Genomic DNA, 27,422 nt, shown 5'->3' with positions numbered 1-27,422 from the left:
AATTAGCGACGAACTGCAATTTTCAAAAGGTAAATCGATTTTTCTGACCAAAACAATTGTAGATATCACAAAAATAACAAAATTGAACCATTTCTTTTGAACTTTGCTTGGAAGGGCCTGCTTTAACCACAAACTGCGAAAAATTATAGAATTTTAATTTTTTCAACAAAAATTACTATTACAAAACTCAAACTTCGTTGGTTTGCTGTTGAAGTTATTATTTTTCAGAGCATTGGATATCGTTCACCAGGAACGATGATTTATGTCAACATTGGGCAAGGAAAGGCTCAGATATGTCATCAATGCACTGGCATTATTTAGCTCTGAAGCTGGAATCCCAGGTTTACCAGGCAAGTACCAAGATTGCGAGGAAACCCAGGGAATGAAGAATAATGGTGGTCTGTCAGGATTGTCTGGACGTGACACACTCAAAGGAGGATCAGGAATCAACGAAAACCGCGAATTCGATTGACTCCCAGGAGAGAAGGAAGAAGCCAATCTTTCAGGACAGCTAGGTCTCCGTCGGCAAGCCGAACGATCCAGACTTTCAAGAGTGTCAGTATTCATAGGAACTGAATACCCGGGAAGAGCCAAAGGTAGTTCTGAAACACCAAGATCACCAGGAGTGAGCACAACCACAAAAATTATTTAATATATCTACTATCATATTTTCAGGGAGGTACTTTTAATGATGGAGCTCCAGGACCATCAGGATTGCAAGGAAATCCGTAAACACAAAGAACTAATGGCTTTCCAGGGCCAGAACAGCCGGATCAATCGAAGGCCCAGGAGGACCAGGTCTCCCAGGATACCAGGATTGCCAGTAAGAAACCACTCTACTTTTATCAAAAATGAGATTTGCTATTATATTTCAGGGAACCAAGAGTAAACAGGCTACCCATGAAGACCAGGAGTAGTCTTCCAAACAAATATTGCCAGAGATGAAAGGAGGTTTCGGACTTAAGGACATGCTGCAGTGCAAGGCAAGAAAGGATTTTTAGTACCAGGACATTTAAGAGGCACAGGACGAAAACAATGAGCTTCCAGTACTCCCAGGAGTGACTGAATTGAATGGAGTCTCTGGAATATCAGGACTTTCTGGACCTCCAACACTGCCGGGATCACCAGTATACCGAGGAATGAAAGGTAACACCGAAAATCCAAAAGTGTCAGGTGTCAGGAGGAAATTGAATCTGAGAAGTCAAACTGGGCTTGATAATCATTATTTCAAATATCAGGAGACGCCGGAATCCCAGGATGGCCAAGACTCAACGGATCAATAGGAGTGCCAAATGGATAAGTAGGACACGCTGAAGAGAAGAGACTTCGTCCACTTTGACGAGCACAAACATTACCAGGACAATCCGAAAGCATCGGGATCCAAGGGAGACATTGGAGGAGCGTGGTCAGCCTGCGCTCCAGGAACTATGGGATATAAAAATTGTCCGAATACTCAGAACAGCCAGGACCAGTAGGCGATCGTGGACTCACAGAAAAGCCCGGGCCAGTAAGAGACGCTGGAGATGATGGTCTTTCATTCAGAATCTCTAGGACCTCAAAACAGAAAGAAGAACCAATTCAACTCGTTCTTTCCCAAGGATACCCAGAATTGAAGAAAGAGCGCGGATATCCTAGACAACCAAAACATGACAGGCTCCCAGTGGCATCAAGACAAGTCGAACAACCTGGATATCTAGAAGAAAAGGAAGAAGCGGATGTTCCAGGTCTTTCTGCAAAGACAGGCCAAGATGTACTCCCAGAATTGCCAAAAAACAAAGGAGAAGCCGGATAAGGACATACAGCTCTGATTAATTTGTTTTCAAGAGCCAGGATTCCCAGCAGAGAGACCCAAGAAGCAACGAAATTCCAGAAAAAAACGTGGAGTGGACGATCTTCCAGGCGTATCAGGACTCAAGAGAGAACTGGGAAAAGCCTGATCTCTGGGACAAGCGGGTGACTTTCAGGAATCAAGAAAAAAAGTGGTTTTCCATGAACAAAATGAGAACCAGGGATTGCGAGGTCGCCAGGAGTTCTACGATACGTTGGAAATAAAGGAGACTGAGGTTTTCCAGGTCCTCCAGGAAGAGACATGCTCCCAAGAGGTGACGGACTAATTCTTGTCGAGCTAGGAGAGAAGGGACTTCCAGTTCTTCTAGAAGCTCCGGGACTCCGCCGGTATCTCTAAACCATCAGGACCAGGTTTCACCAAGACTACCAGGACCATAAAACCTTGCCGAATCAAGAAAGAAGGGGCTTACAGGTTTGCGGAAGCTCGAGAATTCCACGGAGAAAAGGGAATGTCGATCGATCACCAAGACTTCCCGTACAGTGCGCAAACGACGAATACCCAGGAGCGCCAGGACTATTTGGAGCGAAAGGAATGTGAGATCTCCGAGGGTTCTCAGGACGGACAACTAGGTGAACCTAGAGCCACAGTACTCGCCGGACCAGCCTACAGAAAGAGAGAGAGAGATTCGTTAATAGTGAGCTCTTTCAAGACATCCTTTTTCAAAAAAGTGTGCTTTCGGAGTAAATGTGCGGCGAATTTGCAAAAATCAAGTTCTCGGGTTGCGTTTCCTTGGCCACGCCTCTTTTAAACTTTTGAAGCGTTTTTTTCTTGTTGAAATGGTTTTAATTTGATAAAAAACAGTTTTTTGATGTTGCAAAAGTTATTTTCAGATCAGGAACAACTTCTTCGGCTTCCCTCTACCACACTCAATCTGAGCAGGATTTTCTAAAACCAGCTTATGTTTTACTCTGTGCTTCGATCCAGAAGACTGATCAATGTTCAATTTGGTGACGAACTCCAATTTTGAGAAGGTAAATTAATTTTTTGAAAAAAAAACAATTGTAAATTCCAAAAAAAAGAACTACAGTAATCCATTTCTAGTTATAAGGCCGGAAATAAAACGTCTCTAACTCTTCTCTTTCCTGATCTAGGGAAAAATTGTCAACTACAAAAACAATGAGAGAGAGACACGCCCAACGTTTTGCATTCATTCCCAACAGAACAACAGTAGCCCATTTCTAGTTAAAAAGGCCGGATATGAAACGTCTCTAACAGTTTTTTTTCCTGATCTAGGAAATAGTTGTCAACTACAAAAATAATGAGAAAGACACTCCAAATGTTTTTAATTCATTCCCAACAAAACTACAGTAATCCATACAACAGAACTCCAGGAAAACTTGGAAAGTGCGGTTTTCCAGGCGTTTAAGAAAGGAACGGACAACCAGGAATTCCAGGACGAGAACAACTCTGATGAGGTTTGCCATGACAGCCAGGATCTTCAGAATCTCCAGGTATCACGATAGAAAGAGGCCTTTCAGGCCAGAAGCAAAGGGAGAATCAGAAGAGACAGGATACACTAGAGAGAAGGGAGGCGGAGGTCTTCCAGGAAAAGACGTACTTGGACTACAACCACCACGACCACCAAGACCACAAAACCTTGTCTAGCCAGGAGAGAAGGAAATTCCAGGTTTTCCAGGAGCTTCAGCACTCCACGGAAAAAAAAAATGCTAGTACTCGATGAACCACCAGAAAATGACGGACCACCGGGACTTTCATGACAGCGGGCCAACGGAACAACCAAAAGGACCGAGAGCCCCCGATCTTCCAAAAGCACTAGAGACAGATTCGTTCTTGTCAAGCTCTCTCCAACCACCGCGGTGCCAAGATGTCCGGGGAGTCAAACGAAACGTTCGGACTGATATTCCATGTTGTAAATTAAAGGAAACGAGTAATCCCATAACCGAGACCTCGGTAAGTTTACTAACTGTTATCTGTTGTGAATTTCTTTCTTACTTTTGAATTCCAGAACACGATGAATCTTGCTTCCAAAGATTTTCCACCATGTCATGTTTGTGATGTGACTTCAATAACGTCTACGCCTCGAAATATGACAAATCGTACCGGCTCCCAATGATACCTGTCAACGAGCAAAAAAACGAGCCATACCATTCTCGGTGCGCCGACTGCCTATCCCCAGCTAACGTCATCCCCATCCACTCTCAACCATTCAACTTCCAAACTGTCCATCAGGACGGAGCCGCTTATGGATCGGACTAGTTTGCCATTTACACTGGAGCCGGATCAGAAGAACGTGGCCAATCTCTCTCTTCTCTAGGATTCTGCTTAAAAGACTTTTGTGCAACTCCATTTATCGATTTGTAATGGTGCCAACAGTGTCACTATTCAACAAGTTCTCATTCTAGCTTTCTACCATAGACAATGACTCTAAGTTCAAGGTTATTTACTATTCGTTTTGAGCCAGCATAAAAATTCTAATCATTTCGCTTACAGGTATCGGAGAGTCAACCAATCATGTCAGGAAACCTCCGAACCTGTGTCTCAAGATGCCACGTTTGCGCCAAATTGACCGACGGACATCGTCAATCGCCTATCATTTCAAATAAATATCAAAACGTTCTAATTTAATATAATAACCACGATCACTGTTCATGTGTTGGGCATACTGTACCTAGTTTATTTCTTCTAAATTTTTGAATTACTTTTATTTGTTCCAAGATTGACAAAATTCGTGCGACCGGGGGTTCAAAAACGGCAAGACAATCAGAATGCAACGCGGGCATACAATTTACCAAAATGTTGTTGCACACTCTATCAGAAAGCGCAATTTTTTGAATTAATATTGTTATGACCTCAGAAAAAAAACTATTTCCATGAAACTTTTTCTTGGTTTGAGATATAGGCGTAATGGAAAAAGGTTCATGAGCACATTTTCGTTGCAAGTAGTCTCTGTGAACACGCTTCTGTCGTATTTTTGAATTCTTTACTTCATAAATACCCCAATATACAAAAAATCGTTGATCTAAACATGCCTCTCCCATATGGTTGCAGTAAGTCGATTAAACCGCTATGAAAGAACATATTTCTACAAATATCCTTTATCATCCCGGCATCCTTTCTCTGACTACTGTTGTAAATAGAATCAATTAAACCTTTTCAATGGGTGAGAAGCTCAATTTAAATATCATTTCAACAAAAATTTCGTGACGCCGGGAATCACAGATACTATGAAACCTTTAACAGAGATGCCCCCCCCCCCCCCCCGCAAAGCCTTTTTAACGCGGTATATCTTTTTTCTTAAATGAGATATCAAAAAGTTGCCAACAGACAAAATGTAGCTGATTATGTATAAAACATTACCTCAGTTAGAAAAAATTTGATAGCTTTCAAGGTAGTTGAGATATTCTACTCTGAACACTTTCTACTAGGGGCTTCTCTATTAGAGGTTTTGTTGCATTAAAAAGAATCCCGCCGTACCAAAAGCATTTTAAAAGATGGGGAGTTACCCCTAACTTTTTTGAATTTTTTGAAACTTAATCATTGAAGAAACTGAGAAAAGTGAGCCTCATTTTTTTCAAAGGCACGCTTTGACTGTACTTCTATTATATGTAAGTGTACTTCTATTACGTTTCCCAAAACCGCACTGTTACCTAATAAGCATATTCAAACCATATCGTTTTATAAATTTCGACAGAAAGAAGGTTGAAACTAAATTGTGCTTCTCACCAATTGAAAAAGTTTTAATTGATTCTATTTAGAACAGTAGCAATCTTTACTTATGGGCCTATTCTTGGCAAGCAAAAAACGTTTTTTGCTGCTTTTTTTTCGATTCACGGAACCAGAAAATCAGCGAAACACTCTTAGTTTTTCGCTGATTTTTAAACGTTTTTCGCTGGTGTTTTTACCGCTCGCTTCGAGACCTGCGGTGTCGAAAAAGGCATGTGCCAGCGAAAAATAGTTTTTCGCTGATTTCCTTCTCTCGTGAATTGGAAAGAAGCAGCGAAAAACTATTTTCTCGATGGTCTCGAAACGAACGGTAAAAACACCAGCGAAAAACGTTTAAAAATCAGCGAAAAACTAAGAGTTTTTCGCTGATTTTCTGGTTCCGTGAATCGAAAAAAAAGCAGCGAAAAACGTTTTTTGCTTGCCAAGAATAGGCCCATTATTGATCTTGATGATTTTTCTAACTTGAATAGTGTTTTATTTTATAATGTAGTCCAGATCTCAATCTCTGATAGTCTCTGATTTTTGAATATTCCGGATGTCAATCAAATAAACACCTTTTGTTCAATTTCCCATTGTAGGCATCAAAAAACATAAAAAGATATTTTTCCCACCGCCCACACCCATAAACCATTATTATTGCACCCCCGCCCCTGTGGTCTTAATCGAATCAGAAAAGACTATATAAACCCCTCTCCCCCGTCAGTTTCTATCACTTTCTCCTCAAGTAGAATTTCTTTCTTTGTACCTGGAGAATGTTGACATTCCGTATTCTTCTTCTCTCCATTCTTTTCATGTCGATGATCCAATCGGATCCGATTCATATGGATATGCAAATTCGTTGTGATCCGTCAATCAAGAACTGGTGTGCTGAATTCCTTGTCTATGAAGTGGACACTATGTGAGTTTAATTTTTTTTATTTTGCATGATTTTGTGAAACGTTTTCAGTCCATACTCCCACGACCATCTCCTATCACAGAAATTCTGCTCTAATCAGCCTGGAGTGCACTTCAAATGGACTCAGCAATTAGGTGGTGACACAAGTGCTGTATGTGAGACTTTTAATATACAAAAAGATAAAAGTTATATATTTTCAGCACTATGAAATCAACTACATGCTTCAGCACAACTGCACGATTATGGGTTCCTTCCGTTGCGTGAATGAAAACGAGAACGAAGTTCGCGTGAGCGTCGATGGAGAGTGAGTACACTTCGTTTTTGAAAATCTTTATTAAATATTTTCAGGCAACATGTGAAATTCGAGGTGGCAGCATTCAATCGTGGAACTTATGAGAGGTGTCCCTTCCATGTGGTGGCTGATAAATGATAATTGTTTTGCCAAGGATGAATGAGTGTTACAAAGCAATTACTTGTTTTTATGAATGTTTTTTTCATTTCAGGTGTAATGTTAGTCAATTTTTTGCATAATTACACTATATTTCGGTTTATTCAAAAATTGTTTGTAGAAAGTGAGCTATAAGAACACGCCCTGCTCCAGCGGTTCACAAACCCTTGCGCGTCAGATAGAATGTGTGCACGCAATAAGTTTTCTTTTCCAGAATGTTTTTACGGAGTCACTTGATTTTGTTTCATGACCGGACTGCCACAAGAAAACGCGCTCCGATATGCCCTTGAAATTGAAACCCTTAAATTTGGATTCACATTTCAAAATAACACAAAGTGATTTTATGAAAACCGGACATAATTTCTCTCAAAACAAATAGAGAAAATTAAAAAGTTAACTTTCATGCTACAAATTTCACTTTCAATGTTACTTCTGTTGGCCTGACATTCTCTACCGTGAGAAAATGTTTGTGTTGAATGTAAAATATTGGATTTTGGACAATTTTTTGACCAAGACACAGTTCAAGTTAGAGAAATCACCAACATCAATAAGCAACGGTCACTACTGTTCTGAATTGAAATAATTGAAATCTTTTCTTAAATTTTATCCGCCGGTCATCAATTTAGCAAGTTTTATCAATATCACATTGTCTTGTTGACGACCAGATAACATTGAAAGCGTGTCCCGAACAATTTTCCACTCGGAAGAGAAACAAAAAGAAAGGTGGTGGATGGAAAACAATGTGGATTTCAGTTACGTTCAAGTCACAAGTCAGAAAGTCAAGCAGGGAGTACCTGATAGAGCAAGTTTTTTTAATTTGTGTTTAGCTCTTAGAAACTGTTTATCTAATATCATAATACAAATTGGGAAACGTTTAAATTCAACTATAGTCCTGCTAAACGACCAAGATGAAATTGAGGAGAAAGAAGAAGAAGTACCTGAACTCCAAAAGCGACTTGATTACGTCGAGAGTCTAGGACCAATCAATTCTCATTTTGATTTGTCATATAAGGCCTCGAATACTGGAAACATCTCAGAATATTTCATGGAAGGCAAAACGACTACAGATAAAACTTCACACTTCAAAATTAGAAAGGAGTTCGAGCATGCGAGAGCTCGGGCTTATAAAAAACTGAAGGACAAAGTATTGGAGACAAAAGCAATACTTCAACAGTGGAATGCTCGGAGAGACGGTCTTCCGGTCCCATTCGAGAGTTATATTATGTTAACCATTCATCATGTTGTCACGGAAGAGAAGAAGAAAATTGAGTTTGTCAAGTACGAGAAGAAACTTTTCGAAGCTCTCAACTACCTGATGCACAGGATCTTCGAGAACAGACGTCATCCAGTTGCATTCAAATTGTTGATTACAATCGTAGAAATTCTTCGTCTGACACCAGGACTTTGGATGCAAATTGAGGAAATGAACATTTTCGCAGAAGCAGATCGTGCATTTGCCGAGATGGCGCCATACATCGAGGAGTCCAGTTACCCACTTAAAAAGCTTCACGTTTTTGTGTACGACTCTGTGATTTTCAAACATCCGAAGCTAACAAGCGCCAAGCACATAGTATTTGACAGACTCGATGATGATTTCGAGTAGATCCCTTTTCTTCTGAATCTGGAAAACCTCAAAGTCCATATAAATTGTGATGTAGTGAAGTTGACGGAATTTTATCTGTTGATGATTTCATGATACTTATCAAACGATGGATATCTAGTGAAAAGCAAGAAGGAGCTAGCTTCAGTTTCGCACTTTTCTCACCTGAGACGTATGATGAGATCGAAATGGATGAATTTCATAAGAACGTGTTCAAAAAAATCAAGAAAACATTCAAAAAGTCTATCTCGGGACCAGGGTGCTCCACCGATACTTCAAAACCGATTTAAATTGGTAAGAAAATCGGTTAAAATATTCGTCGGTTTTTAGAAAAATAAATCGATTTTTCTCCGGGGAAAAATCGGAAAAAATCGATTTTCTTCGATTGTGTTTTGAAAAAAAACCGTTCGATTTCGGTTTTCATCGGTTTAGAAACCGGTTAAAAAACCGATTATTCTTCGATTTTTACCGATTTTTTCCGATTTTCATCGGTTTTTTTTTTAAAGTTCAAGTTCTACAGTAGTTTGTCACGTTTCTATCATATTTTGCACTGTTCTCAATTTAGATTTTATGTTAAAATTAATAATTTCTCATTTTTGTTAAAATTTTCTATAAAAATAGAAAAAACGTGTGACGTTATTGAAACGTGACAAACTACTGTAGAACTTGAACTTTAAAAAAAACCCGATGAAAATCGGAAAAAATCGGTAAAAATCGAAGAATAATCGGTTTTTTAACCGGTTTCTAAACCGATGAAAACCGAAACCGAACAGTTTTTTTTTTCAAAACAAAATCGAAGAAAATCGATTTCTTCCGATTTTTGTTCGGTTTTAAATCGGTTTTTGTTTTTGAAAAACCGGTTGAAATTAACCGATTGAAGAAACGATTTTCACCGGTTGAAAAAAACCGGTTTTTCTTCGATTTTACCGCCGGTGGAGCACCCTGCTCGGGACACAGGTAAACAGATTGAATAGATTTATGAGTCGAAATAATGATTTTCAGATATGCCCAGATTCCTACCAACCACGGCACAATGTTGAAAGTGTCAGTGGAGCTGAGTGGTAAGGAAGAGAATCCATCGAACATCGTAATGCAGATTCTTCAATAAGAAGATATGTGAGACTGTCATCTGTTCTAAATCTGTAATTGAATTTTTCATTTGCCACTTTTTCATCAAAAATTCTACTTTTTTATCGACTCTCTTTTTTAATAATGATTCTTTTTGAATAAATAGCATTATACAAGTTACGGAGCGTTGAATTTTTTTCCAGTCTCGTTGCGTGTGCGTTGCTGTTTATATTGAGTTTATATTGACTTCGCCTCAAATTAACGGCTCCTTGACGTTTCGGCACCAGACATCTCGACACCATTGAATATCGAGTAAAATTTTTCTGAAAAAGGAGGTCGGTTTACGGTTTCAACGGTTCGAGGTTCAACACCGGGTGCTCGGAAAAGTGTTTTATTTTTATTTTTGCCTTTCTGGTACCAATCTGACAACCAGGGTTTGATTCCCACGGGTGTCAATTTTGTTTTTTTTTGTTTTTGACATTGTGGTACTAATCTGACGTCCGGGGTTCAAATCTTGGTGCTGACAAATCTTTTTTGATTTTGATTTCTGCTATTTTTTTTCTTTAAAACTAGTTAAAAGCATTATTGCGATAAAAGTGGGAGTAACTGTGGACACGTTTTTGAAAATTCATTCCCTATTTCAAAGGTTTCTGAAAAATTTCTCCGTATTTCGAGAGCGGTTTTCTGATGGATTCGAATTATCATCACTTCAGTTGATGCACGTACTCGTTTTGTCACAGTCTACGACAGTGTAGTGGTGAAGCCGAGGGGCGCTTGGACCATACTCAATTGTGTTTTATGTGTAAAGATGAGGACACCGATAAGATTAGATAAGGAAATGAATCTTAAAAAGAAACTACTGCTAACAGTTGTCATGCTTCTCTGTTTTTCAATAAATTTGTCGTATCTCGTGAGAATTTCGTACAGCAATACCTAAAATTTAGTTTTGAATGTAACAAGTTCTTCTCCCCGCACTGTCAGTTCCAAGAATCAATATACACTAATTGCATACAGATATTGTTGACCCAACCACTATTTTTTCCATTGTTATATGACATTGACACTTGTATTCCCAGGAACCGTGTGTTTGTAGCGTAATGCGTGGAACGTCTTCCTCCCGAACAAAACAATGCAAACACTAATTTGTTTGCAATGTCCTTTTTCTTCGAAAATCAATTTTTGATAGTTATTGACTCTCGACTGTAGTAGTTACACTAAATTATAGCAGTTTTCACCTTGAATTGAGTAAATAGCTTGACCAACGCACTTATTGATTTGTTTTCTGTTCTTCAGTTACGTTTTTTTAATTCCATTGACTATTGATTTTCAAACACTTTGTGTTTTATAGAGATACAGTTTCAGATACACTCAAAAAACCAACGATGGCAAAACAAAACAATAATGGAAATAGACAGAGACGTCTCGATGAGGATTCGGACGATGAAATAGTGTTTTTGAAGGAAGTTCGAGTCGTGTATCGCTCGGATAGTGAGGATGATGACGGTGATAAAAGAATAGAAAACGAAAATGTCCACGATGGGAATGAGGAGCCGGTGGAAGAGGAGGAGGAGCAGATGGGAGAAGAGGTGCCAGAAGAGCCGGAGGTAGAAGAAGAGCCAATAGAAAATGAAAATGTGGTGGAGGAACCGGAACTTCCGGTAGAGCAAAACCGTGCGGCTCCCGAACGTGAGGCACCTGTCCTGTTAGAGAATAGAATTATCGAGGTGGAGGTTATTTTTGGAGAAGAACCTGAAGAAGAACAAGAAGTACTAGTGGAAGAAGAAGAAGAGGCAGAGGTAGTTGAAATGGTGGAAATTATGTAATCCTGAGAATCCGATTTTTGTAATAACCTGATGTCATTTCTTCCAAATTGTACTCGATGTACTCTGTGTCTATTCCACTTTAATTCATAGTGAAATAGTCTTGAATCATTCTTCCTATCTGTTTTAATTAAATTCTTTTACTCAAAAATTTCCTGTCTCGCTCCGCCTCTGCCCAGTACAAAACCAGAAGCACGAGCTAATCTTTTATTTGTTATATTTTTCAATAAAGGTGCAATTACCCAAATTGGAGGTCTCGTTTGTTTTGGTTGGTCTGGGATCGACTCAAAAAGAGCATTCTCATCCTTAACAATTTTACAAATCAAAAGGTCAGATTCAAAAACTGGAGCAAGATTGTTGTACTCAAATGATGATAACTGTGATGATAACAAAGTTCTTTTTTCTTACTTTATATCTCTAATCTCTGATCTTCATTTTCTGCTATGGCAAGCGGATGTTCCCAAATTCAGCTATAAACATACAATTGTGTTAATTTTGAAGTGAAGGTTTTTTTTCTTTACATGCATTTGTTCTATTTACATAAATTCCATTCTCCATCCTCCCAGTACCCCCTCTCCACTCTCTCTCTCTTTCTCTACCATGTTTTCACTCTCCCCTGACGCGTTTTTTCCTTGCGGCCTTGTGGCCTAATGGATAAGGCGTCTGACTTCTAATCAGAAGATTGCAGGTTCGAGTCCTGCCTGGGTCAGAACTGTTTTGCTCCTTACAAAACTCGTACTGAAATGTTTTTCTTGTTTTACACTTACAAAATTAAGCAAAGCTATAAATTTACATTTTTGCGTTGCTTCTTTCTTAAATTAAAAGTTTTTTAAAAGGCGTGTGACAATGTGTCTTATTTTCTATGTATTCCAAATTTAAATTGTATGTATAATAGAAATAGATATTTCTTTTTGTAGCTGAAAATTTCATTCTATTGGTTTTCTAATAAAAAAAGTTATAGGTCTAGAAATATAAAGGTGTTGATAGCTTTTGTGAATTTTGTTTCAAAAATAATCAAATTCGAAACGCGTGTCAAAATGTTTCTTTTCGTTCCATATTTTTATAATTTGCATGGTATTTAGATTGAAAATAGAGCTCTGTTTTTGTAGTTGTAAGTTTTTCCCTACTGGTTCTTCATGAAGCATGATAGTTTTTGAAAGCCCATAAAAATTGGTGGAACCGGTTCAGTTTTTTCATACAACTTTTTTCATTTTTTTCTTGTTCTTTTTATCAATAATGTGAACAGAAACGGTTGAATGTTAACTGATGCACTACTTTTTTGCAAAAGTTAGCATACGATCAAAATAAAACAAGTTAAAAACCATTGGACCATAACGAGATGAGCATGATCAAGTGGCAGATGACGTAATTTATGTATCTAAACAACCATTATTCCAACAGACAATTGTTTATTGTCAGGGTGTCAAGTTGAAAAAAAAAAAGATTAACGTTGTATTCCATCCAACATTGATAAGTCCAGGCGATACGTTCGATGGGATATTCAGCAGGTATACAGTAATTTAGAACTCGATCAGCAAAATTAAAACCATAAAAGTGTTCAACTTCTTATAAGCTTTCAAATGAGTGTAAACATGGCCTATTTAGTTGTTATTACTTTAGCTACAGTAATCTAAACTCTGAAAACCACATTTTTGGCTGTTACTTTGCGGAGTTTGCTCAAAACTCGACAAAAAGGAAACATACAGACTTAGCAAGTTCTAAGCTTTCAGAAAAGAACCCACAAGCAGGTTTAGTGCAAATTGAGTCCTGCCACGAAAACTACAGTAACCCAATAATCGTGTCGAAAACTGATTTGCACCAAACCTAGACTTGCTGGTACTTTTCGGAAAGCTCTTGACTAGCTGAATTCAAAAATGTGAGTTTTATTCATATTCGAATAAAACTACATATTTCATCCAATTGAAAAAGGTGTGAAATTTGAGACAGTACTTTTCATCGAGAGAATTGCATTGATGCATTGATCTTGAGGGAGATTGGGTGCATCTGTTTTCTAATAGCGCTATGACAAACTCACACCTACAAAAAGTGATCTAAAAATTGATTTTTTTAAAGTTGCGTGCCCACAGAAATTTATTTAAGTGTCAAGTCTAAACGAAAGAGAAACATTGAGTGTATAGAGAAGTTTGCAGTTTGACAGACAAATGTTGAAGGGTGATGAAAATTGAAAAGCATGAATCTCTAGAGAAATAAAAAAGGAAGCAGGGAGTTGGTTCAAAAATTTTCAAGAAAAAATGACTACAATGACTAACAGAGTTAGAGTGAACTGATTTCTTTCAAATAAAAGAAAGACATTCAAGTCATGGTCGAGTTTGAGACAACAATCGAAGATTCACCAGATGATGAAGACATCTCAGGAGACATGATGGTGGAAGAAGACAAGTTCAAGGAAGTCGTGGTATCATCGGTTGTGTAATTAAAATAAAGAGCCTCATAATACTGTAGAGTTTCAGAATATGGAGTCTCATCATCCATTTCACCGAGACACAAAGAAGTTGGGAACTTTGGAGGCAATGAATTCCATGGTGGTCTCACGGCGTTCTCAAGTCCTGGCAGTGGTACCTTGGTCACGTGCTGCATAATCCATTCTCTCACAATTTTTTGATAATCACCAGCGTGATAGTACAGCATTTCCTCTCTTTGTTTCCCCATCTCAACCAAATCGAGTGAATATTTGTAGTTCGAACAACTGAAAAACGCGGGTTTTAATATGAAGATGTGAATATTTTCTTACTTGTATTTGAACATTTGTCCCGGAAATTCGTGAACATACTGATAGACTCTGCCGTTCTCGGTGCAGTCATGCAGAACCACCATGCCAGGATCGTAACTTCGCTGTAACAAATGATCTAGACGCATGATTATCCAACTACAATCTTAACCTTGATACACTTCAAGGTATGATTTGAATGTTGCCACTAATAGGCTAACTCACGTCTAAAATGTGCCATTTTTCGGTTCCGCTCAGATTGGCGAAATGGTAGTTCTGAAGAACTGTCGATCCGTTCACACAAACGAAAGGAAGCTCTCCGAGGCCATCGTCAAAGCTTAAAATATTATTTCTCTATCTGTATATATTCTAAGAACTCACGTGAAATCAAGTTCCACATACTCCACATGAATGCACCAGACTTTGTTCAATGAACAAGTGAAGTTTCCCAAGAACTCAGTGTTCCCTTTTCCATATTCTAGGTCGCCCGGCTGACCAATTTGAGTAGGAAAAAACGAAGACCAAGACATGCATAGCGGTATTATTGTGATTACAGCAAGTAGATGAATGAAATTCATCTGAAATAAAAATTTAATGAATAAACTGGCCAACGGATTCTAAAGAGAAATATATGATTAAAGTAAAATGTCATTTGATCCGAGAGCTTGAGGAAGTATGACTGACTGAAGCCTGATGAGCCTCCTGGTTTCAAAGGGGCGGAGCTAATTTTCAATGTGAACTATCTGGACGGAGAATCACACGTCACGATAAGTGTGAAGAAGAATTGGGTTTAAGAAAATTCAATTTATTTTTTGAAAAAAATCATTTTTCATTTTTTAATTAAAACGGATATCCCTACTCTCACCCCTCATCAATCAAGGAGGACTCTCTACTGAAATCGGAGACAAAATCTGCCTCCTCTACATTTTCTTATTTTGAAGAAGCAACCAGGATGATGAATATTTTTGGGAAGAAGTGAGGTGTCATTTTCGAGTTTAAAAAGCTATTCTCTCCAGCCACCTCATCCATCACATCATCTGCCTTGTGGGATAAACGGTACTTCCTCTCTTTTTTCCAATTTCTAACGTTAAACGAAGAATATACATGTTTATTTTGAAAGGGAATGACCAAGAACCATGTTAAAGGAAAACTCCGTAAAGAGGTGAACTACTCGGCAGCCACCGGCTGCTTTAGCGCGGAAGTTGGTCGGCTTCAGCTCGGAGGTTGGTCGTATTCTGGACAAGACCGTTACTAAAGCCGACCAAGATACGACCAACTTCCGACCAACTTCTGACTCTGACCGCATGGATATTTTTCGAAATATTCCTGGAATGCTCGATTTGTTGTCCACACGACTTCGTCAGAAAATTTCTGTAAAACACATTATTTAATTATGTTTTTTTCACTTTCATATGTTACCTTCTGTCGATATATTCAAGGTGGGAAGTTCGTATTGTTTGATGTTTAGTGAGAACCTGAAAAAACTTGGAGATGTTCGGTTATGAGATAAAGAATTACTTACAATAACTTTTCCACTGAACTTGAGCACCTCCACCAACGAAAGGCATTTATCTCTATGAAATTTCGAAATCTGAATGAACAATAATTTAAGATTTGATAAAAATAAGCTAAATTGAATCAAAAAACGCTCATCAGTAAGACGAAGTTATAAATAAAACTTCGAAAAATTATTGAAAAAACAAAAAGCACGCGTTGCGAGACACGCGACGCACTTAAAATCCGACCAAGGTCCGATCAACTTCCGGGCAGGAAACAGTCATTTTGAAACTTGTGATCAGAAGCCGACCAATGCCCGAGCTTAATGTTAAGCCGACATTCTCTTAACTTCTGACCAGAAGGTGAACAAGATTCGATCTAAAGCCGCCGTTCCTTTAACTTGCGGGTAAAAGTATCGAGGCTGCTTCAACTTCCGGTCAAAAGGTGACCTAGATCCGACTCAAAGTCTGAAATCGTTAAACTTCCGGCCAGAAGGTGAGCAAGATCTAAAGCCGAATCGACCTCAACTTCCGCCCTAAAGTTGCCACACGACTGCCGAGTAACAAAAAAACTATGAAGAATTAGAAAACGTTTACTATGAAGGCTAAATTGGAAGACATTTATTCCTGTTGAGAAGCATGAAAGCTTTCCAGAAGCAAAATACTTCTATATCCACATCCAGGTGACTTTTTTCATCGTTCCCGAAAATTGTGAACATTGTAACATCCGCCATATGTCAGTTGAGTCAAGGAGTCAAACGGATGTTTTTAATGCTCCAGGAAGAGCGAGAGATGTTGAGAGCAAAAAACACAAACAATTCGTATTGCATACACAGTACTTGTCACGAAAAATGCGACATTTGCATTTTTAGTTGAAAATGGTCAACTCTGTGAATGTGACAAGACCTCACAGGTTGTCTAACAATATCAATTGTTTGTGGAGTGTATAGAAGGCAAAAAGAGCTTTATTTTTATAGTTGACAACTTTTTTGTACGGGCTTTTTGACAATCAAAATCTTCCCTATATGGACCCGTACAAACACGTAGTCAACTGCAAAAATGAAACTCTACTTTTGAGAAATCCACTCCATAAGCAATCAGTATTGCAATACAATTAGGGAGGCCGTCTCACATTCACAAAATTGACAATTTCAACTAAAAACTGCAAGTGTCACATTCTTCAGCCGGAAAAAGCAAGAGTAAATCCAATTTACTTTTTGGAAAAAGTCATTTTTCATTTTTTAATTAAAAAGTGTATCACTACTCTCACCCCTCATCAATCAGAGTAGGCCCTTTTTCGAAATCGAAAACGAAACGTGCCTCCTCCGCACTTTCATGTTTCGACCAGAATGATGAATATTTCTTTTGAAAGGAGTGAGGTGCCTTTTTCCAATTTAAAAAGCTATATTTTCCAACCCCAACCACCTCATCCATCACACCATCTGCTTGTTGGATATACGACCTTCTTTTTTCCAATTTTCAACTCGAACCAAAAATATTCATATTTATTTCGAAAGGGGATGACCAAGAAAAAAAATTGAATGAATGAAAAGCTTCAGCAAAAAGATGAACAAACAAAAAAACTAAGAATAGTTAGAAAACGTTTCCTATTACGGTTGAAATTGACAACTCGTATTTTTTTACCACAAAAAACAACACCGGCCAAAAACCGTAGTTTTTTGTTTTCGGTGGGAAGTGTCTAACTTTGAAAAGTGTCGCCATGTTTCTTCTCGTCGCATAATGTAAATTTTGCAGAGAAATCGGTTCAAAATGTTATGAACATTGGTAAAGTATTAAGGAGGGTTTGCACACCTTCCATTGAAATGTACACAAGTCTCCGTTGACTTGAAAATTAACGTAGAAGCGACGGACAACTTGAATTTCAATCAAAAAGAGACTGTGAAAAAAATGCGATGAATAATTTATTCTTATTGAGGGGAGAAGTTGAATTTTTATAACTCCAACGCTCCGCAAGTTTTATTCCAATTCCTCAAACATTTCTGAGCCATCAACAAACCGTATCGAGGCTATTTTTAAATAACTTGGTTGCTTTACAATAGGGTAAAACATGTCTCAATTCACGTCAAAATCCATATCTCAATGAAATTGTTATGGTTCAGAATCATCACAGAAATGGATACTGACTAGCGAAGAGACTTTTTGTCAACGTACCTCACTTTACCTCTCCTGAAGAGAAATAGTTCAGAAAAAAGAATAATCGGTTAGGAACCATAATAATTGGAAGGAATATGAAGATCATGAAATATTCTCTGTCCAGTAGCCGCGTTGAATTGGCATAATTGTATCTGAATGAAATAATTTTTCGTCATTTTTACAGGTATTTTTCAAATTTTTAGCTTGAACTCTTCTATTAGACAAAAGAAATGACTCGGGATGAACAGGTTTGAACGACTTCCAAAAAATTCGGATGGAATATTTAGAAAAAACGAGTATACTCTTTTTTCAGCTTTTCTGAATATTGAATTTGATCTGTTTTTGTTAGATAGGAATTCACATCTTTCAACTGCCGGATGTCGCTCAATGTGGGAAAGGCACAGACTTCACTGGGACGTTTTCAATTCCGACCAATGCCTCATAGTTTTCAAAAATTTTGCCGGTTTTAAACCGATGATAGTGTAATATCGTCAGAAATTTGATTAAAACCACCAAAATTAGACTAAATTATTCCAATTTTTCAAAATTTCTGGTAATTTCTTTTTTTCACTAGTTTTCAGAGATTTTCAATCAAGACTACTGGTTTTTAAAATTTAAATTTCCGAATCTTACCAAACTGAACATTGCGATGAGAGATATAGTTGTCGGTGCCAGGTTTGTTGATTCCGATTTGAATGATGAACTCGTGAAATTTTCGCCACCTGGAAAAATATTCAATAGTTATGGAAAATTATTATTAAATGAAAAAAAAAATTATACGAAAAACTATTGAAGTCTATTTTATTGTCACCCCAAAAACTTTTTTTAAAACCTCAATTTAAACTCCCTCTACTTAATAACGGCCGTGGCCTCCCGGCCGAGAAAACTCTTGGCGTGTATTTCTCTCGGAGAAGTGAGAAATATTTGATTTTTGATTCTTTGGTCAAAAGAGACGGCTTTGAATACAGTTTCACAGTTCTTCAAGTGGAAGCAATGTCAGAAGTCTGAAAATTGAGTGGAACGTCAAAAAGTTTGAGAAAAAAGTTTCTGAGCAGTAGCTAGACCACTACGCAGACAGAGCACGCAATTTTCACAAACATGCCGCACACACTTTACAAATTCCCACTCTATTACAAAGAAAGTTGATAGTTTTTTGTCATAACTCACTCTTCCGCGTTTTTGAAGTCAACAAATGGATTGAAAATCAAGTTGTTCCATATCATGCTTTGGATATTTCTTCGTTTTTTTTCTTCATGATTTAACAATGAGATAAAGGTTTCCGCATTAAGAGTATAGGCTGAAACAAAACAATGTTAAAATAAAATCACAATTATTATACTCCGCGAATATTCATTTGTTAACTCCAACAATGAAAAACATAAACACCCCTCCCGTCTCATTTTTTTCTTGCAATAAATTGACGCGTAAAAGAAAGAGAAGAGACGGCGGTGGAGACGGGAGTGGCATTTCTTCCCGGCCGGTTGCTCTCTTCTCTCTGTGATGTCTGCGTTTCATTAGTCAGACTATTGTTTAGGTGGACTATGCTATGAGAATCGGAAAGAGAGGAAAACTTTCTTTGCTTTTAACAACAGATATCACTTGTTGTTAGTTCCCCATGATCTAACAACAAGTGATATCTGTTGTAAACAATGGTTATCTAGTCGAATGAAAGAAAGGGGCACGCTTCGTATAGAGAAGAACACGGAGAGGACGGGCAGATGACCTCCTTTCTGCCTCGTCTCTTTTTCTGTTCTTCACGTAAAAAAGAGATGGGCAAGGGAGAAAAGAAGATAGCGAGACAAAAGAATGAATTGTGGAAAAGTAATAAAAGGGGAAGAGAGGTAAAATTAGGTTATTCTGCTCTTATCATGTAAATATAGTACTACTACCATGATAAGGGAAACAAGAATTGAATTATGCTGTTTCACGAGTCAATGTAAAAAGTTGATGTTACACACACCTCAATAAGCTATGGAAAACAGTAAGCTACAGAAATTTGTTCGGAATAGTACTAAACTTCATCCAAACTAATGGCTGTTTGGGAGGATCACGTTTATTTTGGGAGGTTCACGTTTCTACATTCGACCAGAAATGTTAAAAAAACGAATTTAGAGAGAAAATAAGGTTTTTTTTTGCGAAAAATGTGAGGAAACACGATATATATTTCTCAGGGAATTTCCAACGAAAACTGACGATTTTGATGTCAAAATGATCGTGAAGACCTGGAAATTACTATTTAATTCCTAAACCAAAAGTTAAGATAATTCCACAAAAAACGGTCAAAAACGGAAGGTGTTCCAATGTTCTAGCACATTTTTTGGCGCGTATGGTCTGGTGCATTGTGCGGTTGCGCGTCGCGGTGTTTGGCGGACTGCCCGTTTTCTGTTGATTTTAGTGATTTTTCAGCGGGTAAAACCGATTTACAGTTACTTTTAGCGATAAAAACTAGAAAAAAACTGGAAAAAATAAGACAAGTAATGAGAAAACTTATTTTTAAAGCTATTTCCGTGCTTTCAACGCTTCGGGAATTCCCGTTTCTGCCCGGTCTTAGATTATTAACGATTTTTTGTGTTTCTTCACATTTTTCGCATTAAAACCTCATTTCCTCTATAATTTTTCTTTGTTTTTACAGAACATGCCGATTGACTACTCAAAATAAAAGAATATCAAGGTGTCCGATGACGAGGACGACACGGATCCAAACATTGGCACACCGTCACTTCATAGATGGCGTTGTCCGGCTCGTCTTTAGTGAATAGACGATAAGAAAATAGAAAAAGGCGCTGTACAGGGAAAAGAAGACAACGGCCAAGAAAATGCAGGTAAAATGATGAAATAGATCAGAAATTGTTCCAGATAGGATAAAAACCTCGAAGTGGAAGCTAGCAGACCAAGTTTTTCAGTTTTCTCGAGTTTCAGACGTAAAATTGACGAAATATAAATTTTCCTAATAATTTTAAACGTTGTTCTGCTAGCCATGCACTCTGTATTTTATAATCCAGGAGATCAACAACTGCGTTGGTCTGCTAGCTCGTTTTTTGTAGTTTCAGTCATTTTTCGTGGTACGAGTTAGAAAAATCTGGAAAAAATGAAACAATTAATCTGAAAGCTTATTTTCAAAGCTATTTCCGAGCTTCCAACGCTTCGAGAATGCCCGTTCTCCACCCTCTTTACCCGCTTCCGGATTATTTACGTTTTTTCTCGTGTTTCCTCGCATATTCCGCATGAAAACCTCATTCTCTCTCTAATTTCTCTCTCTCTCTCTAATGTTTTCTCTCATAGCTAGCTGACTAAAGTTGAACTTTTCTTTATATCGCTCGGAAATTTCATTACCGATTCATATTTTCATTTCCAGGACCTTGAAAAGTAGCTCACCGACGCTTCCGCCGACTCGAAATCGTCAATTCAACAACAAATCGATGGAGTGAAGACCTAAGAAGAGGCGTGGCTTATGAAGGAGGCCGCATTGGAAGAATAGGAACATCTCAAACCATGAAATGTGGATACAATTAGGCATGAGGCGTTCAGTACCTCGAGAATTGATGAGGTACGCTGAAAATAAAGTTTTTAAGTCATTTTTAATGAAGTTTCAGATTTAGATCAATGAAAAGAAACAGGAAGTGAGGAAGACCGACGAGGAGGAGAGCCACGACATGACCTCGTTTTTCTAGAAGAATGAGAGTCTTCTGAAAAGAATTGGAACACTGAAAGAAGTGCGAAAGCGACGGAAGTCATTATGGCTGAGCATCGGCATCTCGCGTGTGACTACACTGCCAACTGGCTCACAATTAAGGCTTCAAACGCTACAATTTTCGAAAAAAGGTAAAAATGAAAGCGATGGCCAAGCAATGCATTATTGACTACTCGAAATGGAAGAATATCGAGGTATTCGATGACAAACATTGATACGCCGCCACTCTACAGATGGCGTCAGCAGGATCGTCTCGAGCGAATGGTCAAAAAGAAAATGGAAAAAGAGAGGTTGGAGAAGAAAAAATAGACACTGATCAAAAAAATGCAGGTGAAAATGATGAAGTTGATCAAAAACTGTGTCATATAGAATAAAAACTACGAAATGCGAGCTAGCAGACCAAGTTTTTTAGTTTTCTCGAGTTTCAGCTGTAAAATCGACAGAATATGAGTTATTCTAACAAGTTTGAAAGTTGGTCTGCTAGCTTTGCTTTCTGTATTTTGTAATTTGGCAGACCAACATCTGCGTTGGTCTGCTAGCTCGCTTTTTGTTGTTTGTAGTGTTTCTTATCATCGCTAGCAGACCAAAGCCAATTTTCCCTTTATATCAATAAGAAATGTTATTAAAAATCCAAACTTTCTCTTCCAGGAGCACGGAAAATAGCTCGCCGACGCTTTCGAGGCGTGGCGTAAGAAGGAGAATGTGGATACTATCCGACGTGAGGCATTCAGTACCTCAAGAATTAATAAGGTAGGCTAAAAACACTGTTTTTAGTCCAGTTTTGATGAAATTTCGATCTTAGATCACTGAAAAGATACCGGAAGTGAAGAAGACCGACGAGGAGGATAAGCACGACATGGTCTCGGTTTTCGAAAAGAAATGAGTCTTCTGGAGAGAATCGGTACTCTGAAAGGAGGTGCCAAAACAATGAAAATCTTTTTGGCTGAGCATCCGCATCTAGCGTGTGACTACACTGCCAACTGGCTCACAATGGAAGCTCAAAATCTTTGAAAGTGAGAAAAAATGCTGTCGCCACGAACACTACCGTCCCGCAGCAATTCTTCAAGAAATTTGAGTGCGCTGAGCCGGTTTATGTGAAATACTGTCATGACGAGGTGAAGGCGTTCGAGGATTGCCTTAGAATTCGTGCTCAATCGAAGCGAGAAGTTACCATGGAGGAGGCAGAGGCTGTGGATAAGAATGAGAGAATCAAGGCGGATCGCTGAAAGGAGGTGCAAATGCGGCGGAAATCTTCATGGTTGAGCATCCGCATCTTGCATGTGACTACACTGCCAACTGGTTCACAATTGAGGCTGTGAACAAAAAAAAATCTTTGAAAATGAAGAGAAAATGAAGACGATGGCCGATCAATGCATCGTTATTTAATTTTTTTTTATTTAACCTTCTGGAAGTGTCGAAATCGCTCAAAGCTGTCGCCACAAACACCACCGTCCGGAATTCATTTAAAGCGAGAAATCACTACGGAGGAAGCGGAAAGAATCAAGACGTCGCTGGAAGGAGTTGGCCAGCAAAATGTGTGTGAAGAGTTTACGGAAAGATGAGAAAGTGCTTTGAGTCACACGATATTGAGAGGGGTGTCACGCAGAAGATGGATGAAAAGGTGTTTGAGTGGGAAAATTGGAGTTATTCAAGGAAAAAACACTTTTGATAAGTGATTTTGGCTAAAAATACATGAAAAAGCAGCCAAATTGGTATTTCAGACTACAAACTACATTCACATAAAGCTAGCAGACCATGACGGTTTCAAGAATCTCTTTCTAGTAGAATTTTTCACGTTTTTCCAATAAATTGAATGGGAAGAGCCAAAATTTCGGTCGATTAAAACATTTTAGTACCGGAAATCTGAGTTTTTTGAAAAATTTTGTTGACTTTCTGTCCTTTAAATAAGAGATAGGAGACTAACTCTCGTTTTATTGGACAGCTAGCTCTTGTACTACAAAGAGCAGTTTCAGAGCTAGCACACCGACATCTTTTTTCGCTTGTTTCCGAGTAAAAAATTTCAATTTTCCAGGTCTTCAAATATCAGTTTAATCGCTGCATCGCCTCTGGACTCTGATATCCAGAAAAATGCGACGACGGGGAATAAGAGGAAGTCGTCGCGTCGATTTCATCCGAAGACATCACTGATACCGAAGCATAAACGCGGAATATCATTTTGTTCCGTATTCCATATTCCCTTAACTTTCCAATTATTTTTTATTATCCGTAATTCTCCTTCTGAATGCCCTGTTTATGAATTTCGTTTTTTGTGTTGTGAACAACCCCCATTCTTAGCTGAAAATGCACTATTTTCGTTGTTTTTAAGCTATTATCCCTTATTTCCTGCTATATTTTTTGTTCAAGTATCCCCGCAATTGAATAAAGCAAAACGGATCATGCCGCGAAAACTACAGTAGTCCATTCAAGTAACCCCGCCAGTTTTGCTCAAATATGAATGAAACTGACATTTTTGAATTCGGTTAGTCAAGTGCATTCAGAAAAATACACGGGGGTCTGAATTTGGAGCAAATAAGGTCTTGACGCGATTTTTGAGTTACTGTAGTTTTTTTGGCGGGTCTCAATTTGTACTAAACCCGCGCTTGTGAGTATTTCTCTGGAAGCTGAGAACTCGCTGATTTTGAATTTCTAATTTTGGTCGAGTTTGCAGAAAATTTTGCAAAGTTACAGCCAAAAATGAGGTTTTTAGAGATCAGATTACTGTAGCTAGAGTAATAACAACTAAATGGGCCATTTTTATACTTATTTGAAAGCTTTTAAAATGCTGATCATTTTTATGGTTTTAATTTCACTGATCGATCTCAAAGTTACAGTATACCCGCTGAAAATCGAAATGGAAAAGGATGTAACGCCATAACTTTGTGAATTTTAGAGCGAACTTTAATTTTTTTAATATTTAAACGTGTTCAGTTTACACATTGTTTTAACACATTTCTTCTGTAAAAAAGCTCATCTCGGGAGAATTGGAGACTGACGAAAAAGGAATTTGAGAATCAAAAACAAAATTGCTGTAAAATTTGAAAAACTAGGGCATTTGGGTTGAAAAATTTGAAAATTTTCAACCATAAATAGAATTGAATCGGAAAAAAAAACTGAGAAGAATTTTAGGTTTTGTAGAAACGTTTATTTATCTGCTTAAATTCAAAAAAAAAACTACGAAAAAGGTCAGGAACAAGAAATCGATACACATGAATCACGATAATTATAAAATTTTGCAGAATGTCAGCAATATTTGGTTTTCTTCTAACCATCTTATGATATTCGACCATCTTGATTATATTTGACACATCTTCAGCATGCTGATCCACATACTGTAAAAAATAAGTTTTCAAAAACTATTCAAGTTTACATTAATTCTCACCTAGTCACCAATTGGTTCTTCCATCAATTCATCAAATGATGTTTATTATTTTTGCTGATCCTTTATAAACCAATCTCAACATCCCAAGTTTCTGATGATCGTCGACACATCCTCCTACAAATCAAAAGTAATGCATAATGAACAGATCAAACGAATCAACTTACAGTATTCTCATCCGACTCCCAGAAGTCCGGCTTTAAAGGCAGAGTGACCATATCGTCTTTCTTGATTTTCTCATTGCTGGTGACAAAGATATGGAGCTCCTCACCGAAGAAATAAGTGTACACAGTACTTGTCACGAAAAATGCGACATTTGCATTTTTAGTGAAAAATGGTCAACTCTGTGAATGTGACAAGACCTCACAGGTTGTCTAACAATATCAATTGTTTGTGGAGTGTATAGAAGGCAAAAAGAGCTTTATTTTTATAGTTGACAACTTTTTTGTACGGGCTTTTTGACAATCAAAATCTTCCCTATATGGACCCGTACAAACACGTAGTCAACTGCAAAAATGAAACTCTACTTTTGAGAAATCCACTCCATAAGCAATCAGTATTGCAATACAATTAGGGAGGCCGTCTCACATTCACAAAATTGACAATTTCAACTAAAAACTGCAAGTGTCACATTCTTCAGCCGGAAAAAGCAAGAGTAAATCCAATTTACTTTTTGGAAAAAGTCATTTTTCATTTTTTAATTAAAAAGTGTATCACTACTCTCACCCCTCATCAATCAGAGTAGGCCCTTTTTCGAAATCGAAAACGAAACGTGCCTCCTCCGCACTTTCATGTTTCGACCAGAATGATGAATATTTCTTTTGAAAGGAGTGAGGTGCCTTTTTCCAATTTAAAAAGCTATATTTTCCAACCCCAACCACCTCATCCATCACACCATCTGCTTGTTGGATATACGACCTTCTTTTTTCCAATTTTCAACTCGAACCAAAAATATTCATATTTATTTCGAAAGGGGATGACCAAGAAAAAAAATTGAATGAATGAAAAGCTTCAGCAAAAAGATGAACAAACAAAAAACTAAGAATAGTTAGAAAACGTTTCCTATTACGGTTGAAATTGACAACTCGTATTTTTTTACCACAAAAAACAACACCGGCCAAAAACCGTAGTTTTTTGTTTTCGGTGGGAAGTGTCTAACTTTGAAAAGTGTCGCCATGTTTCTTCTCGTCGCATAATGTAAATTTTGCAGAGAAATCGGTTCAAAATGTTATGAACATTGGTAAAGTATTAAGGAGGGTTTGCACACCTTCCATTGAAATGTACACAAGTCTCCGTTGACTTGAAAATTAACGTAGAAGCGACGGACAACTTGAATTTCAATCAAAAAGAGACTGTGAAAAAAATGCGATGAATAATTTATTCTTATTGAGGGGAGAAGTTGAATTTTTATAACTCCAACGCTCCGCAAGTTTTATTCCAATTCCTCAAACATTTCTGAGCCATCAACAAACCGTATCGAGGCTATTTTTAAATAACTTGGTTGCTTTACAATAGGGTAAAACATGTCTCAATTCACGTCAAAATCCATATCTCAATGAAATTGTTATGGTTCAGAATCATCACAGAAATGGATACTGACTAGCGAAGAGACTTTTTGTCAACCTACCTCACTTTACGTCTCCTGAAGAGAAATAGTTCAGAAAAAAGAATAATCGGTTAGGAACCATAATAATTGGAAGGAATATGAAGATCATGAAATATTCTCTGTCCAGTAGCCGCGTTGAATTGGCATAATTGTATCTGAATGAAATAATTTTTCGTCATTTTTACAGGTATTTTGCAAATTTTTAGCTTGAACTCTTCTATTAGACAAAAGAAATGACTCGGGATGAACAGGTTTGAACGACTTCCAAAAAATTCGGATGGAATATTTAGAAAAAACGAGTATACTCTTTTTTCAGCTTTTCTGAATATTGAATTTGATCTGTTTTTGTTAGATAGGAATTCACATCTTTCAACTGCCGGATGTCGCTCAATGTGGGAAAGGCACAGACTTCACTGGGACGTTTTCAATTCCGACCAATGCCTAATAGTTTTCAAAAATTTTGCCGGTTTTAGACCGATGATAGTGTAATATCGTCAGAAATTTGATTAAAACCACCAAAATTAGACTAAATTATTCCAATTTTTCAAAATTTCTGGTAATTTCTTTTTTTCACTAGTTTTCAGAGATTTTCAATCAAGACTACTGGTTTTTAAAATTTAAATTTCCGAATCTTACCAAACTGAACATTGCGATGAGAGATATAGTTGTCGGTGCCAGGTTTGTTGATTCCGATTTGAATGATGAACTCGTGAAATTTTCGCCACCTGGAAAAATATTCAATAGTTATGGAAAATTATTATTAAATGAAAAAAAAAATTATACGAAAAACTATTGAAGTCTATTTTATTGTCACCCCAAAAACTTTTTTAAAAACCTCAATTTAAACTCCCTCTACTTAATAACGGCCGTGGCCTCCCGGCCGAGAAAACTCTTGGCGTGTATTTCTCTCGGAGAAGTGAGAAATATTTGATTTTTTGATTCTTTGGTCAAAAGAGACGGCTTTGAATACAGTTTCACAGTTCTTCAAGTGGAACCAATGTCAGAAG

The 27,422-nt window shown here is 37.7% G+C and overlaps 8 protein-coding genes across 8 annotated transcripts; 7 read left to right on the top strand and 1 right to left on the bottom strand.

Annotated features, from left to right (window-relative positions):
* Positions 1-262: 262 nt before the first annotated feature.
* Positions 263-472, top strand: GCK72_022547 (uncharacterized protein; the record flags this gene model as incomplete). The annotated part of the gene is made up of 1 exon (XM_053734895.1): positions 263-472. One exon carries the CDS (start codon positions 263-265, stop codon positions 470-472), a length of 210 nt encoding a protein of 69 aa, XP_053578461.1.
* Positions 473-688: 216 nt separating this feature from the next.
* GCK72_022546 (uncharacterized protein) lies at positions 689-3,454 on the top strand (the record flags this gene model as incomplete). Its single annotated transcript, XM_053734894.1, has 7 exons — positions 689-823; positions 1,026-1,146; positions 1,458-1,724; positions 2,073-2,175; positions 2,261-2,483; positions 3,083-3,156; positions 3,208-3,454. 7 exons carry the CDS (start codon positions 689-691, stop codon positions 3,452-3,454), a joined length of 1,170 nt encoding a protein of 389 aa, XP_053578460.1.
* An 87-nt stretch (positions 3,455-3,541) lies between these two features.
* Positions 3,542-3,923, top strand: GCK72_022545 (uncharacterized protein; the record flags this gene model as incomplete). The annotated part of the gene is made up of 2 exons (XM_053734893.1): positions 3,542-3,760; positions 3,816-3,923. 2 exons carry the CDS (start codon positions 3,542-3,544, stop codon positions 3,921-3,923), a joined length of 327 nt encoding a protein of 108 aa, XP_053578459.1.
* A 2,362-nt stretch (positions 3,924-6,285) lies between these two features.
* On the top strand, positions 6,286-6,858 carry GCK72_022544 (uncharacterized protein; the record flags this gene model as incomplete). The annotated part of the gene is made up of 4 exons (XM_003096607.2): positions 6,286-6,431; positions 6,480-6,579; positions 6,629-6,732; positions 6,777-6,858. 4 exons carry the CDS (start codon positions 6,286-6,288, stop codon positions 6,856-6,858), a joined length of 432 nt encoding a protein of 143 aa, XP_003096655.2.
* A 1,063-nt stretch (positions 6,859-7,921) lies between these two features.
* GCK72_022543 (uncharacterized protein) lies at positions 7,922-8,479 on the top strand (the record flags this gene model as incomplete). The annotated part of the gene is made up of 1 exon (XM_003096586.2): positions 7,922-8,479. One exon carries the CDS (start codon positions 7,922-7,924, stop codon positions 8,477-8,479), a length of 558 nt encoding a protein of 185 aa, XP_003096634.2.
* Positions 8,480-10,926: 2,447 nt separating this feature from the next.
* GCK72_022542 (uncharacterized protein) lies at positions 10,927-11,367 on the top strand (the record flags this gene model as incomplete). The annotated part of the gene is made up of 1 exon (XM_003096589.2): positions 10,927-11,367. One exon carries the CDS (start codon positions 10,927-10,929, stop codon positions 11,365-11,367), a length of 441 nt encoding a protein of 146 aa, XP_003096637.2.
* A 2,310-nt stretch (positions 11,368-13,677) lies between these two features.
* On the bottom strand, positions 13,678-16,322 carry GCK72_022541 (uncharacterized protein; the record flags this gene model as incomplete). The annotated part of the gene is made up of 8 exons (XM_053734892.1): positions 13,678-14,071; positions 14,117-14,217; positions 14,318-14,429; positions 14,474-14,670; positions 15,370-15,463; positions 15,512-15,567; positions 15,615-15,683; positions 16,254-16,322. 8 exons carry the CDS (start codon positions 16,320-16,322, stop codon positions 13,678-13,680), a joined length of 1,092 nt encoding a protein of 363 aa, XP_053578458.1.
* Positions 16,323-21,570: 5,248 nt separating this feature from the next.
* On the top strand, positions 21,571-22,659 carry GCK72_022540 (uncharacterized protein; the record flags this gene model as incomplete). Its single annotated transcript, XM_053734891.1, has 2 exons — positions 21,571-21,627; positions 22,510-22,659. 2 exons carry the CDS (start codon positions 21,571-21,573, stop codon positions 22,657-22,659), a joined length of 207 nt encoding a protein of 68 aa, XP_053578457.1.
* Positions 22,660-27,422: the final 4,763 nt, after the last annotated feature.

The sequence above is a fragment of the Caenorhabditis remanei genome, chromosome X, assembly GCF_010183535.1.
Source record: "Caenorhabditis remanei strain PX506 chromosome X, whole genome shotgun sequence".
NCBI classification, from domain to species: Eukaryota; Metazoa; Nematoda; class Chromadorea; order Rhabditida; family Rhabditidae; genus Caenorhabditis; species Caenorhabditis remanei.
Note: the sequence above shows the minus strand (reverse complement) of the source record. Positions and strands in the feature narration are given on the sequence as shown.